Here is a 14,116-nt window from a genome sequence, read left to right as displayed (position 1 = left end):
ACCTTTTGAATCGAAGAAAAAACTACCAGCAAGTCCCATATAGTATAGTGGCTAACATCGCCGTCTTCCACACGGCGGCCGGGGGTGCAATTCCCCCCATGGGAGTAACAACTCAAAACTTTGGGGGTGAAGCTTTATGAACTTCTCTGGACGACGTGAACGCACTTAGGAAATTATGAAATCGTGTTATTCTGGCAATAGATGTATCTGATTCTACAGATAGCTGCCCATTCTGAGCGCCTCCATGCACTCGCTCTTCCCATGCTCTTAACTTGATTCGACGAGGCTATATGTTAGAACCGCAGAACTTGAAAAGACTAGCGCCGTACTCTACATTAAAGAGAGATATTCATACATTCATAACTGCAATTCCTAAGAATTCCTCTCATTCCTTGTATTTTGTCCAGCGGACTTCTTCGCCTTGCGCTTCGCTGCAACCTCAACCAGGTCAACCAGCCCATCTCCCCTCATCCATGCCAGACACTTCCTCATTCCACGTCCCTGGACTGCATTTGGCTTACCCTCCAGTATTGACCCTATGACGGCCCAAGATAAGACGAACAGCCACAGCTCGCCTCCTTTCCAGCCGCGCCACAGCCCACGCTTCACCCCGACTTTCCACGCAGAGTAGACGGCCATGCGGAAAAAGTATAGGAAATTGCCGCGGTTGTTGCCAAGGAAGGCAAAAGGAATGCCTCCTATTGCGCCGCTGAGGAAGAAGCGTTTTGTAGGAAGGACACGACGCGGCAAGAGGGTGTTAAAAAGGCAGATGCTTCCCCATGTAGAACCAACAGCTGTTGAAAGCACAGCGGTCATGGTGATAATGCGTTTAGACAGAGCATTCGTGGAAGAGATAGGGTGAGCAAGGAGGCTCTTATACTTCAACAATGAGAATACCAGGGTCATTGAGGTCAGAAGACGAGCAAGCGGCGGAACAGAAAGGAGGATGTGATGGAGGAAAGCTGTACTACAGCTTGGGGTGCTTGGATGTAGAAGAGCGCACGAAAGAGGTGTTATCGATGGGTGGGCAGGCGATGTAATCGGCGAGATCGATTTCACAGCGCGCGGCAGTGTGTTTGGGTTCGTAGGATGTAGAATAGGCGAGACGAAAGGTCTATTTATTTTTCGGTCAGCTCTGAAATCCAAAAGGAATCACGGGAGTAGCAACGTACGGCCACTTCAAGTCGGCAATAGTTCCAAGGGAATCGACTATCTCATAATTATCGGGCCAGTGAAGTTCATCTGGGAAGCCAGCAGGTCTGCTCTGCATATAACTCGGGGATAGCTTGAATATGGCGCTCCCAAGCCACTTTTATCTCATCAGCATAAACCTTCAGGGATTAAGTGGAAGTTTCATCGAACCTTCGGTGTCGTCTCCCGATCAAATACAAACGCATGGAAGAGCTGGGCACATGAGACTGGCATCAGCAGCCAGCTGCCGAACCACCATGATCGCTTGTCGAACCACCCCTTCTCGTCCAGAACGTTGTACAAAAAGTCCAAGCTCTTTGTCGCAAAGTATATTGCAAGCGTTATCCGCAACTCACTCTCCGGATAGACACCCAGCGCGAAACCTGCAATGCTGGCTCCCACAGCGGGGGCATAACGAGACATCAGAGCTTTTGAGATTCGGGGATTTCGCTCGCGGAATGGTCGTGCATCTTCAGTCCGGAGACTCGCCCGTAATCGAACCAAGAAACGATGCAGGAAACGGTGGAGGAGAAGGACAAGCGACAACGCCAGTGGCAGTCGAAACTTGGGAGAGCGGAGAAGAGGAACGTGAGGCTTGACTCTGCGCATAAAACTAAATGTAAGCTGTGACCGATCAAATTGAGCATTTCACTGTTCACGGTCCAGTAGCATGCTCACCTTGACGTGTCTCCTCTTATCCTCTCGATGATCAGGTCAGCAAGCTTTAACCCCGCCCCCGTCACCAGGAAAACCCGTAAGGAAGCTCTGATCGCTGCTTCATTGTATCTATCTCTCGAATACACAATCGCATCGAACCTGGACGGGGTTGGGAGGCAGTCCGGGACAGCGGATGGGGAGCGCTTGACGATGTATTCGTGGAGTAGCTTGTACTCTTTGGCGCTTAGAGAAATGCGGAGCGCGTTGCGGATAAGAGGGTGGACCCCCGGTTCTGGAGATCCGGGGGAGGAATCGGATTGGGCTGCTGCAGACGACATGGTCATCGAGATATGTCGTGGAGGTGAAGATGAGGTAGGCAGCCCGTGGACGGCTCACCGCAGCATCGTCGGGAGGCTGATGTCGACGGGTGCAGATCTGTCGCGGTCTTTGTCCTCGTGAGGAGGGTGAAGTCATGCTCGACCTCGGCACATCTGGCTGGCGACACTCCCCCGCCAAGGACCTCCCTTATAGCACATGCCTGGTAGAGAAAGTGTCCGAGATGACTACTGGTATCAGCAGTAATAGAATGTCATGGCATTTCTTTTGCGGCTGAGTGGTAATTTTTCTCCAACAGAAAGCTTACATACACTCCAATTTATGCAGGAGCTCTTGAATTTAATATTATTAACCGCTAAGATGACGTCCCCTATTCGCAGAAATCATAGCTTGCAGGTCATCACAGTCGACAGCCATACCATCTGTTCGGCGGAAATGGCGTCAGGCATTTGAAAAACAAAGTATTTGCCCTTGCGCTGTTCGGAAATGTCGTGCAAGCGCAGAACAAACATGAATTCTGTGCAACATGAAAAAAAGTAAAGCCCGAAAAGACAAGTATCACGCTCCCTTCCAAAAGACATAACAAATTGTGTAGTAATGCAAAAAGGGGAAATTCACAAAATGGAATACACGATCAATGCCATTGCTGTGCTATGTGAAATCCGTTACATCCTGCCCTGCGCCATGAAACTCCTGCTAGGTCAACAATCACCAGAAACTGCACCATCCAATCCAGTGTTGACAAATGTTCTCTACACTCGTTGCCTGCGCGAGAAGCTTGTCAACTTGATCGCTGACATTGAGCTCCTCGTTCGGTTTGAAGTCCCTTCCAGTAAGCTTTTCCTTAACTCTGGCAAGCACCTGCAGAGCTCGGGCATTCTGGGCCTCGCGAGCCTCGTTCGGAACTCCTTGTTGAGCATCAAGAATGCCTCCTTCTAGGATGGAAGGCCGGCGGTGGCGAGAGAAGTTGCCCGGCTGAACGCCCTGTTCCAGATTCATATCTTCTATCGCAGACTGCCGGCGATCCGCTGCGAATGATGGGCGATCCGGGGACTCGCGCGTTCCCAGGCGCCAGTTGATCAAAGGATCATGAATGAACTAAGAAATGATGTCAGTTTACCTGTTGCCTTTCTCCAGTAGCAGATCCAACTCACCGCTTCGAGAACGGCCATTAGTGAGTCCTTATTCTCCCTGATAACGCGCATAACAGCTTCACAGGTAATACGATAGCTGCCCTCAATGTTGCTGACTTCCATTGCGAAAGTCAACATACGGGTCAGACGGAAAGGAACCCTCTCAGGGTATTTCTCGCGATGCATGGCAATCTCAAAACAGTCGCCAAAGTCGATGTGAACAATCTTGCCAGTGACGCGGTCGAGTAAGAGGTTAGAAGGATGGCGATCGCCCAAGCCGAGGATATAACCGACCATGGACATAACGCCGAGGGATCTTGTATAATTCGTCCGGCGCTCAAGCCACGACTCAGAGCTCTTACTCTTGAGCCAAAGAACGCGGTATAGATCCTTTCCTGTTGTGTTATCCATAGCGTATCCGAAAACTTCCACCTTCTGCATGAGAGTAAGATTGTCATAATCTGGAGCCATTTGAAGCATGATACGATGCTCGATGTTCAGCAAAATGCGGCGGCTTTCGCGGTACTCCTTGATCAGCGCATGCAAAGTATCACTGTTTGAGACCCAACCTAAGAGACCAGAGTTCTGCGACAACGGAATGGCGGGGAACCGTTGGACGGACAGATGACGCTTGAAGCTTTCACTGTCATTGTCAAGGAGGGTGTTTACAAGGCCAAACAGCTGCATGACTCTCTCATCTTGTCTGATATCCTCATGACCCTTCAGAGCATACATGTAGGAGTTTCCGTCACTGCCTTTCAGCGTCATTCTTCTTGGCCGCTTCTTGGTCTGAAGAACGTGGAGAACAGGATCGAAGCTCATAATCCTGATCACCGGTTTGCCACTCTGATACGTCCCCGGAACAGCTAAATCAAGGTTCACAGCATCTTTGAGCTTCGGGGAGACATATTTCAAATCAAGAGTCGAGAGTTGTGGAAGCTGTCGAGCAATTTTGCGGAAGACAGTGTAATACAGATCCCAAGCCTGGTTTAAGTCCCCGATCTCCTCGGATTCGCGATACAAAAGACAGTAGTGCTTCGCCTCGGCAAGATCACGTCCGAAAGCTTGAGCGAAGGACACCTCCCTCAAAGTCTCAGCGCCCTTATCAAGCAAGTCATGCAAGGGAGCAAGAGTTGCAAACATTCCTTCCACATTGTGATCACCGAAATAGAGTCGCGATGCCTCCTCTAAGCCTTCATGCCAAAGTTCATGCCACAGGACCGCAACTCGGATCAGCTCATGACTGACGGTGTCAGCTTGCTCAACCAATTTTGCGCTGTGTTGCCGCATGCTCTCCATGATGTGACTGGCAGATTGTGATCGCCGTGCAACGTTCGACTTCATTGCAACAGTCAACGGATAAACCAGGGCCTGCGGATGTGCCTTTCCTACTTCAGCAAGAAGGCGATGGACTGCAGTGCGCACCCTAATATTTGGTTGATTGATACGTGCAATAAGCTGCGGCGTCACCGCAAGCCATGTGTCGATATTGACCGAAGAGAATCCTTCCGTGACCACGCCGTTGACGTCTTGGTCGCCACCATGAGTGAACCATAGAGTAAGCAACCTCAGTGTGTCCTGCAGAGAAGAAGTAGAGGACAGTGAGATAGATCTGAAGAAACCACGTATGGCAGGAATAACATGTTCGGTAACAATATGCCCTGGTACCATCGTTCCGTCTCGACCATGCTGGGTGGCCAAGGTTGTGACGACTTCGAAATTCGCCAGAGCCCAAGCGTGCCAGGCTTTGTAGGAATCACGGTTATACTGGGTAGCAGCGGAATATGCATTAAGAACCTCACGAACATGCTCAGGTTTCCAATCACCACGCTGTAGAGCCGTTTGCCATTCTCCTAGCTTGAGATAGCTTTTGGCAAGTAGTTTCCTGAATTTGCTGACATCTCCAATGCGCTGCCGCAGACTTACTGCATCGGGATGATTTGAATCCAGGATGCCATTAACTCCGTTAGTTCCATCATGGCCAGCATGCGCAGCCACAAAGGAATTATACTTTGCGAAATCCTCCGTAAGAGCAGCGGTGAATTCTTTCAGCATCTGCAGAGCTTCCCTCTGGTGCCCCATAGCCCAATTGAACTTGAGACGAGCGTAAGTGACTTCTGGCGGGGCAACAACCTCTGTTCCATTGCCGTCTTGGACTACGCTCTCAAGAGATGCTAGTGACCGCTCTGCAAGACCCATGCGGTTCGATTTGCGACAGAGATTGGCGAATTTGATCCACATGTCGAGATTCTCACGAGGTGAGGTGACAAGCGCCCTCACTTTGAGCATTCGCTGCCATACTTCAACATTTTGTTGACATCCAAGAAGCCGCTTGTTCCAAGTCTGCCTCATTGCCTCCTGCTTCTCAGGATCACCGATGTTTTGCTTGTATGTGATGATCTCTTCGAGCTCGGCAAGCATTTGAACACGCACGACAACATCATAAGCTCGGTTGTATGACTCGCCTAGAAGAGCTGAGAGCTCAGTGTCCAGACCATTTCGTGCCTTCTCAATATACATAGCTGCCTCATCGAACTGGTTGCGGTGCAGCGCTAAAATAGCGCCGAAGAAAGACCGATCGGGAGACTGCTCTTTCATCACTCCGAGGTAAGAGTCCATCAGTTCCCACTGTCCGCGGCCCCAGGCCGCAGCAGCAGCAAGAGGAGCAATCTTTCTCCTATGCTCGAGCGATGCTTGATTCCATTTCTCCTGGGCAAGATCAGATAGCACCTTCCATTCACCAAGAGCATGCAGACATCGCATCTTGCCCATTGTAACTCCGAAGGAATCCGGGTCAATCTTTTCCCGACGCTTATAAGCAGCCAGAGCTTCCTCCCAGCGCTGCAGCTTTTCGAACCAGGTTTCCTTGAGCTCCACATCACGATAAGCCTGAGCTTTGCGGAGTATTCCAATGGCAGCATCAGACTGCTGAAGTTGGTTATTGATAGTGATCAGTGCCTCAACGGCCCCAGAATTCTGATCCTGTTCAAATTCTAGTTCTTTGTAATGCAGGGCTTTAGCAAAGGCGTGACATTTCCCAGCATATTTGCCAAGGGTGCGAATATCGATCGGCAGAGCTTTGTCATCATGCTCCATGAACTCAGCAAGGTTCAGGAGGATTTGCAGGATTTCCGGAGGGATGTTTGGAGACGTAAGTGCCCTCTCAATGGAGCGGACCAATTCCTCCTGGTATTGGTCGTACAGTTCGGTCCAACAGGACACAAAAGCGGCATTGAACAGATCCTTCGCAAGGGGCTGGTAAATGCCGGCCAAGCTAGCACATGCTCGGAGTGCAGGAGAAGGTGACTCTTTAAGCAACTCGACGCTGAAGCGTCGGATCCACTCCTGCCAATCCTCACGAGTGGACTTCTGAGATGCGTCCCACGCATTTTTGAGATGCTGTTGGTTGACAAGCATCTTCTTTTGTCCAATTTCTGCGTAGTTGGTGTCATCTGTCAGAGTTCCGTAGTTGTCTTCAGGATTCAGATCCTGCGGAAGAGTGTCCCCTTTCTGCAATTTTGTCACCAGGATCTGGTAGTTGAGGTGGCTAAACTGGTGTTGTTTGAGAACCTAATGATAGTAATGTTAGCCAACGAACTAGGGAAAGACGCTTGCAGTCTTACTTTGTTGATAAGCTGTATGTAGTGGCTGAAGTCCTGTCCAAGTTGGAAAATAAGAGCACAAATGCAATCCATAGCAGCTTGTCGTAGGGCACGGTCGCCGCTTGCAACAACCCGAGCTAGGGAATGGATCATCAAGGACGCGAAGTCAGAAACATTTACCTGGCGAGACAATTTTGCCAGTGTTTCTATAGCTGACTTCCGGATTCCAGGAGGATTCTGAGGCTTATCAAAGAGGCGTACAATTGACGGAACGATCAGGTGCATGTACTCTTCTCCACTTGATCCAAATATAAGGAAGGTGTGAAGGATCCTCTCGGATGGTTGTCGCCGGGGGGTACTATCCTTCTCGAGAGTATCGAGCATCAACGGAATAAGGCCAGCCAGGAATTTCTTGAATTCGCCCTCCAACGATCTGGAAATAGCTTCCATAAGGGAAAGTATGGTAGCTTGCACCTGATATGATGAATCCCAGAACTCCCGGATTACTTCAATAATTTCCGGAAGAAATGCACGAATGTGCTGCCTCACAATATTGACTAGAATTGCCAGCTGGTTGAAATATGACTCCAGGCGGCTGACAGGGGAGCTCCGAATGACAGATAAAAAGCCAGGAATGATCTGTCCCAGGAAGGGCACACATTTTAGACCCAATGTCTTGAAGATGGTGACGATGGCATCGATGACCGCAGAATGATACTGAGCTAGAGAACTCTCTCTCAATATGTTCTGCATCAGTGTGTTAATGACCACTGTCGGATAGTATTCCTCGTTCGATGGAGTGAGCCCTTGCATAATAAGCGAAACATCGGACACCGTCTGCACTTCATTGATATGATGAATATCTGGTGCGGATTCGCTTATTTGCTGGTACTTGTAGGGATCTAGAGCACCAAGAATGCCTAGCAGCTTGATTGTCTCCTTTCGCAGGGATCCCGTCTGTTCAGTCTTGATAATATTGATGAGCACAGCAAGGAGCTGAGGATATTCGATGTATGGATCGATGACATAGCCAGAATTGCTCGCTAGCTGTCCAAGTGTCCGAAGAGCTGCCTCCCGTTTGGTGTGCGAAGATAAATCTTGCAGCGAATCCAAGATGATGGGCATGAGCTGAGGTAGATATTGCTTCATCTCAGCCCCTCCCACATTTGCCAGCTCTCCAATAGCTTTCATGGTAGTCGAGGAGACGCTAGCATTGGGATCCGTTGTCTTCGGTAGCAGTGATGTGACCATAGGATCGACATACGACCTGATAAGCTTCGTCGCATTAGAGACGAAAAGACTAATGAGTTGCGCGCTTTCTTCCTTCTGGCGAGCTGTGCTTGCAAATCCGAGACCAGTCAAGAGATTAACCAACAGCTTCCGCAATGGTGGAAAGACGTATGCCGGGTTGACGCTTGACAGACGACCAATGATGCTGATGGCAGCCTCCCTGACGGAAAACGCCTCGTCGTTGACAGCCAGGAAGAGACAGCGGATATTTTCAGGCTTGGCAAGATGGCGATCAAACTTGCGGTCGAGTGACCACAGGACGGTGCGTCGAATTTCTGGTTCCGGGTCACCGACACCAACTGTCAATAGCTTATCGATAACCTCACTGACGACCTGTATCGAATGGCTGCTAGTTTGGTTTATAATCGGATCATGCACAAACAACTGACAACATGTCAAGGCGGAAGCCTTTCGGATTTCAGGGTTATCACTTTCGACATATCTGATCGCAACATCACGCACAAACTCATTGAGTATATGCCCGGAGAAATCGAAGCTCCCGAGAGTGTGCAAGGCAAGAGCAATCTCTGCATCGGTATGGAGTTCTTGAGGTGAAAAATCCTTGGCAAAGGAGGGCATCGGTGGAAGTCTATTTTCCGGACATCCGAGGGGTCGGAACGGTGTCCCGCAGAGTATTATGCTCAGCATATCGAGGAGCTTCTCTTGAATCGTGGCTTTGATCGGAGGTATGTAGTGAGCCATATCGACAAGAGCCTGGGTGAGTGATTCGCTCAGGCCACAGGCGAATATCGGATCAAGCAGGGCTTCCATGTACTTGCTGAGCGTCTGCCCTACTGCCAATGACAGCATACTGATACACTCAAACATAGGCCCTTCGTTGACCGCAGCTCTATTGCGCCTATAAAATACTCAGAGAATATCCACACAAAGACAATCGGGGTTAACTCACGCTTTCATAGCAAGTCCCTCTCTGATATAAACAATAATCCCATCTAGGAACTGTCCAATCGCAGGGCCGACTGCATTTGCGATCTTTCCAATCGCAATGAATGCCGCATTTCGTTCTTTATCCCGCTTAAGCTGTGCTTGTAGGTATATCATGAATCTGTGAAGATAATTATTTGTAAAGTCCATAGGAGCATAAGAGGCAAGAATGGGGATCGTGAGGACGACTTGAGTGCGAATCTTGGGGTCACGATGGTCTTTGAGACGGAGGACGATTTCACAGGCATTCCTGTAATGCTCGTTCATGAACATTGCACCCTTGAGAAGCAGCTCCTTCAGGATAAGTAGCGAGCCATGTATCCAATCCACGTTATTAGATTTTAGGCCCTGCAGCGATTCCTCGTAGATCCGTGCAAACCACAACTGCCGGACCTGTATGTCACGTGCTGCTATTATTTCGAAACATTCACTGACTGCTTCAGCAGAGGTCTCGCGGATGAGAACCTTTGGATCTCGAAGAGCAACCCAGATGAGCTCGAAGATCTGTGGTACAAACCCGTAGAGCAGCGTGGGCGAGCCCTTTGCAAGCTCCCGGATGATGAGCACCGCAGCAAAGCGCCTGCTTTCCTGTCTCTCCGACTGCAACCATTCTAACGCTGATTGTATTTCGCTCTCCACCAATTCTGCTGTCAGAGCCCCGCCTGGCTTTGCCAGACGTCCAAGTGACCGAGCGGCGTACACCAAGACTGCATTGTCGTTGCTGCGAAGGGCGCTTCGTAGGTAGCTGGCAAATCGTGTAGTCTTCTGGGCTGCATCGACCCCATCGAAATCGATTAGCCGGTCAAGCGCGAGAAGGCCGCCAATTTTCTCATTTGCGTCGCTGCCTGTGACCACCAGCTGCGCGATGCGCTGGCTAACCGCATTGTAAAACTCAAGAAACTTCTCGGGAGGCCATTCTGCAAAGGCACACAAAGCAATCAGCATTATCCCATTTCACGGTTCAGATCTTGGATGATACCTCTTGAGACTGTGATGACATTGTTGTAGAGCTCATAGGCCGCGCGCACGCGGTACTCCTCATTCTTAGATCTCAGCTCTGAAAAGAGCCTCTGCGTGACGTCCGTAACCGGACCTGCTTGCGCCATACTTGCAGATCACTCCCCAGAACGGACATTGGAAGTCTATCTCTAGGGACATGCGAACTGAAGTTCTGTAGGCATGGGGGAGACAAGTGATAGCCAAGGTGATGTGTGAAAGTCGAGATCATGCGCGGTCGCGCACGGACCACACAGGTGCCCGCCTGGGGCACACCTACAGAGTATGGATCACCGAGGTGATATCTGCTCGCTGGCTCCAACAAGACTCTGGAGGATCGATGGCAAATTCCTATCTTAACGGCATAAAATATATATAAGGGCAGGCAAGAAATTATTATCTTCTAGATTTTAGTGCTGTGCATCTTCTGAACCGAATATTCAGTGCAAGAATGTGTACAATGTTGTGTGTCTAAATAAAGCACATGGTACATACCTGGTACCTGCCAACTCAAAGTACTAGGCCTGAAACTTGCTATCTTTGTACATGATGCTTCTTCTTTAATCTTTGTCCCGCGTCTAGAGCGGAACTTTTGGTACATTTGATGGCTGACACTGCATCATAAACTGAAAGGTTTGTAGACCAACAGATGCTTCTGCGATGGTGTGACATAGCAGCATTTCAGATCTAGAGTTGCGCCGCCAACCGCTGCATTCGATTTTGGAAAATTCTCTGTAGTTAAAGACTATGCAGAGTGGTATCGCATTTGGATTTTATGGTCAGATATGTGATATATTTGAAAACCGGAGAGATGATGAACACAAGCTGTTGTTCAATTTTCTTTTAAGCCCATACAACACCACTATGTCACATCTTCGGCACCCTCTCTCCACCGTCCAAGCCACCCACCTTGTCGCTTTTGCTATATTTTGATTGGGCTGGCTTTGTCTGGGGTTCGTGACTTATCATAGTGCCAGTATAGCCTCCAATAGCTTCGAAATCATTAGGTATGGGTATAAAATAGCAACGTAGTGTATCTCTATCACCATTTGCTTACCTAGGTACTTCGAATACTGCAGTGTTAGCGGCCTTGTTCTTACATCCTTTACGCCTCTTTAAAGTGCGACGGAGAGGATAGACCTCTGTAAATACAAACAGGGTTAGGAATGACCGCTAGTCACGGATACGTATTGGGCTACGTCTTCATTTGGTAGTTCACTTATAATGGGAGAAAGCAGCCAGATCTGCAATGTATTACTCTCAGAATTGGCGTCAGGTCAAGTGGCTCATGAGCTATCGAGATACCTCTGGTATCTTATCCAAAGCCTTGAGGTTCTCAGGAGCATACTTTTGCAACTTGATCAGCTCGATCATAGTCAATAAAAAGCTCTTTGAGGATGTCCTTTGCAGCTATCTTTCAACATGCTTGCCCTTCCATGATTCATTGAAGTAAAAACTTCTACTTTGGAGTTTTACTACTGTTTCAAAGCAATAAGGGAGATGATATACACATGTATGACATTAACTCATCAACAATTTTCCGTTGCTTCGCTGTGAAATTCGAGGTATAGCAGTCGTATGTTGTCCAAGTATTATTTACACCAGCCACAGATGTTCAGTATCTGCATAGGTACAATATCAAGGTATTTTGATGTATTAAATGAGCGTAATTCGCAACAGAGAATAACCTAAATAAAAAGTATCACTACGTAAATCATGTAGATATTATAGCCATGTGACATAACTCAATTGAAATGTTTACCCAGCATGGAATATTAGAGGCAACCTGTCAGTTACTTTAAAAGGATATGCCGAGACCAGCGCGAGGTTTAGGGTCTTATCACATCACCCCTCCAACGGCGAGGTTGTTTTATCGGCTCTGACTTTGAACCGACATAAGCAGCGCTGTACGAAATGACTTATTGTCTTGGACTATCCAGGTTTCACTATGATTCGCACGACCTTCTACTCGGCTCTTTTGCTTTCCATGGGGAATCGCGAACTTTAACCGATGCTTATCCGGATCGCTGGGATGTGGTGTCTGATGGTTACGAACAATTCAATCCACTTCGAAAGTAGCGGTTTGAACCAAAATCCTGCAAAACCTTAGCCGGAGTTAAGAACTCTATACTCCATAGAACCCATCGGATTATTGGCAAACACCGCGGATAATAGTACGTTGTCCAAGGATGACCGCTATGATGCCATATTAATGGCTGAGGAGAAAGGTGGACCCCGGTTTGCGACAAAAAGGCTAAATTTTGGTTTTCGGGTAACTTACAAATCAGTGTACAGATCCACACAAACCATAAAGACGGACCACGGGCCCCTCTCCGCGATTCTGTTAAGTTAGTCCTCGATCATGGTTCTCTTTTTGATAATCACATGCCAAGAAGTTTCTGAATTTGCAAACAGTACAATCTCAAGATGGTCAAGGTTCTGTTGACTGGTATGAAGTTTTTGATATTCGCAGAAATATCTTGAATCAAACTAACAATTTACTTAGGAGGTAGCGGCTTCATTGCCGCCCATGTTCTCGACGTCTTGCTGGAACATGGGTAGGTAGTTTCAGTCAACGCCTCTTTCCAGTTTGCGGCTAACAGATATCACAGTTTTGACGTAGTCACAACTGTTAGATCCGAGGAAAAGGGCCGTAAGATCCTTGACGCTCATCCAAGCACCCCGAAGGAGAAGCTTTCTTATGTTATTGTCGAAGACATTGCCAAAGAAGGGGCATTTGATGAGGTACGCTCGTGTAAAACCCAATTGTTGGCGAGATCCATGCTCTTGTATCTGCTGGAGTTCCCTCTATTTTTCCATACCAGTGTGACCTGAAAATAAATAAGTTTCCCGGTCGTGCTGACAGTTTTGCTTACGCCTGATATAGGCCGTCAAATCCGATCCACCATTCGACTTTGTGATTCACACCGCATCACCGTTTCACTTTAATGTTCAGGATCCTGTGAAGGACTTCCTTGATCCTGCAATCAAGGGCACAACTGGCATTCTCAAGGCGATTAAAGCCCACGCGCCGACTGTGAAGAGAGTTGTGATTACCTCCTCCTTTGCCGCAATCATCAACCCCCACAACCATGCAGAGGTGTACAGCGAGAAATTGTGGAACCCAATCACCTGGGAAGAAGCTCAAGATCATGCCCAGGTGTACCGGGGCAGTAAGGTGAGACATTCTGATGCCTGTGACATGTTTGTAGTCATACTAACCGCCGATTTCAGACATTCGCGGAGAAATCAGCTTGGGAATTCGTGGAGAAGGAAAAGCCTGGATTTGATTTGGCGACAATTAATCCTCCTCTTGTCCTGGGCCCAATTGTTCATTATCTGAATTCCCTCGAAGCTATCAATACGTCCAACGCACGAGTGAAGGATCTAATCCAGGGCAAGTCAAAGGAGAAGCTGCCACCTACCGGTACCTACCTCTGGGTAGATGTTCGGGAAGTCGCTCTGGCTCACGTGAGAGCAATTGAAGTTCCAGAAGCAGGTGGCCAAAGATTCTTTGTGACTGCCGGCCAATTCACAAACAAGCAGCTGGCAGAAATCATCCGAGAGACCTATCCCGAACTGGAATCCAAACTGCCTCCGAAGGACATCCCCGATGACCTTCCGGCCAATGTATACGGCTTTGATAACACGAAGTCAATTGATGTGCTTGGTATAAAATACCGCTCGCTGAAGGACTCCGTCGTGGACACGGTGAAGTCGCTCTTGGCCGTTGGGGCTTAGAGACATGAACTATGCTGCCAATAGACAGCGTTCCGTATGTAAATAGAAATAGTTATGGTTGATAAGTAGGACTGTGAACATGAACTCATTCAATATATCCAATAACAACATTTAGTTCCATCTTCGATGAATATTGCCTGTAGTTGTCGACTTCCTTCTGTTATCTACCGTCTTGATTTCTGAAAGTGGACTTCGCGAGATGCATTTATGGTGTCCCGTATCCCC

General features: G+C 48.4%; 3 protein-coding genes and 1 non-coding gene across 4 annotated transcripts; 2 read left to right on the top strand and 2 right to left on the bottom strand.

Moving 5' to 3' along the window:
- The first annotated feature begins 33 nt into the window (after window positions 1–33).
- On the top strand, window positions 34–105 carry VTN00DRAFT_t48. The gene has a single exon. It is a non-coding gene; the product is annotated as a tRNA-Gly (tRNA).
- A 267-nt stretch (window positions 106–372) lies between these two features.
- On the bottom strand, window positions 373–2,186 carry VTN00DRAFT_243 (uncharacterized protein; the record flags this gene model as incomplete). The annotated part of the gene is made up of 4 exons (XM_069428647.1): window positions 373–1,114; window positions 1,173–1,309; window positions 1,363–1,792; window positions 1,870–2,186. The coding sequence occupies 4 exons, from the start codon at window positions 2,184–2,186 to the stop codon at window positions 373–375; spliced, it is 1,626 nt and encodes a 541-aa protein (XP_069290951.1).
- A 706-nt stretch (window positions 2,187–2,892) lies between these two features.
- On the bottom strand, window positions 2,893–10,260 carry VTN00DRAFT_242 (uncharacterized protein; the record flags this gene model as incomplete). The annotated part of the gene is made up of 5 exons (XM_069428636.1): window positions 2,893–3,282; window positions 3,339–6,887; window positions 6,941–9,068; window positions 9,120–10,071; window positions 10,134–10,260. The coding sequence occupies 5 exons, from the start codon at window positions 10,258–10,260 to the stop codon at window positions 2,893–2,895; spliced, it is 7,146 nt and encodes a 2,381-aa protein (XP_069290950.1).
- A 2,317-nt stretch (window positions 10,261–12,577) lies between these two features.
- On the top strand, window positions 12,578–13,891 carry VTN00DRAFT_241 (uncharacterized protein; the record flags this gene model as incomplete). Its single annotated transcript, XM_069428625.1, has 5 exons — window positions 12,578–12,599; window positions 12,657–12,708; window positions 12,763–12,895; window positions 13,038–13,328; window positions 13,385–13,891. 5 exons carry the CDS (start codon window positions 12,578–12,580, stop codon window positions 13,889–13,891), a joined length of 1,005 nt encoding a protein of 334 aa, XP_069290949.1.
- Window positions 13,892–14,116: the final 225 nt, after the last annotated feature.

The sequence above is a fragment of the Thermoascus crustaceus genome, assembly GCF_041956765.1.
Source record: "Thermoascus crustaceus strain CBS 181.67 unplaced genomic scaffold VTN00scaffold_1, whole genome shotgun sequence".
Taxonomy (NCBI): domain Eukaryota; kingdom Fungi; phylum Ascomycota; class Eurotiomycetes; order Eurotiales; family Thermoascaceae; genus Thermoascus; species Thermoascus crustaceus.
Note: the sequence above shows the minus strand (reverse complement) of the source record. Positions and strands in the feature narration are given on the sequence as shown.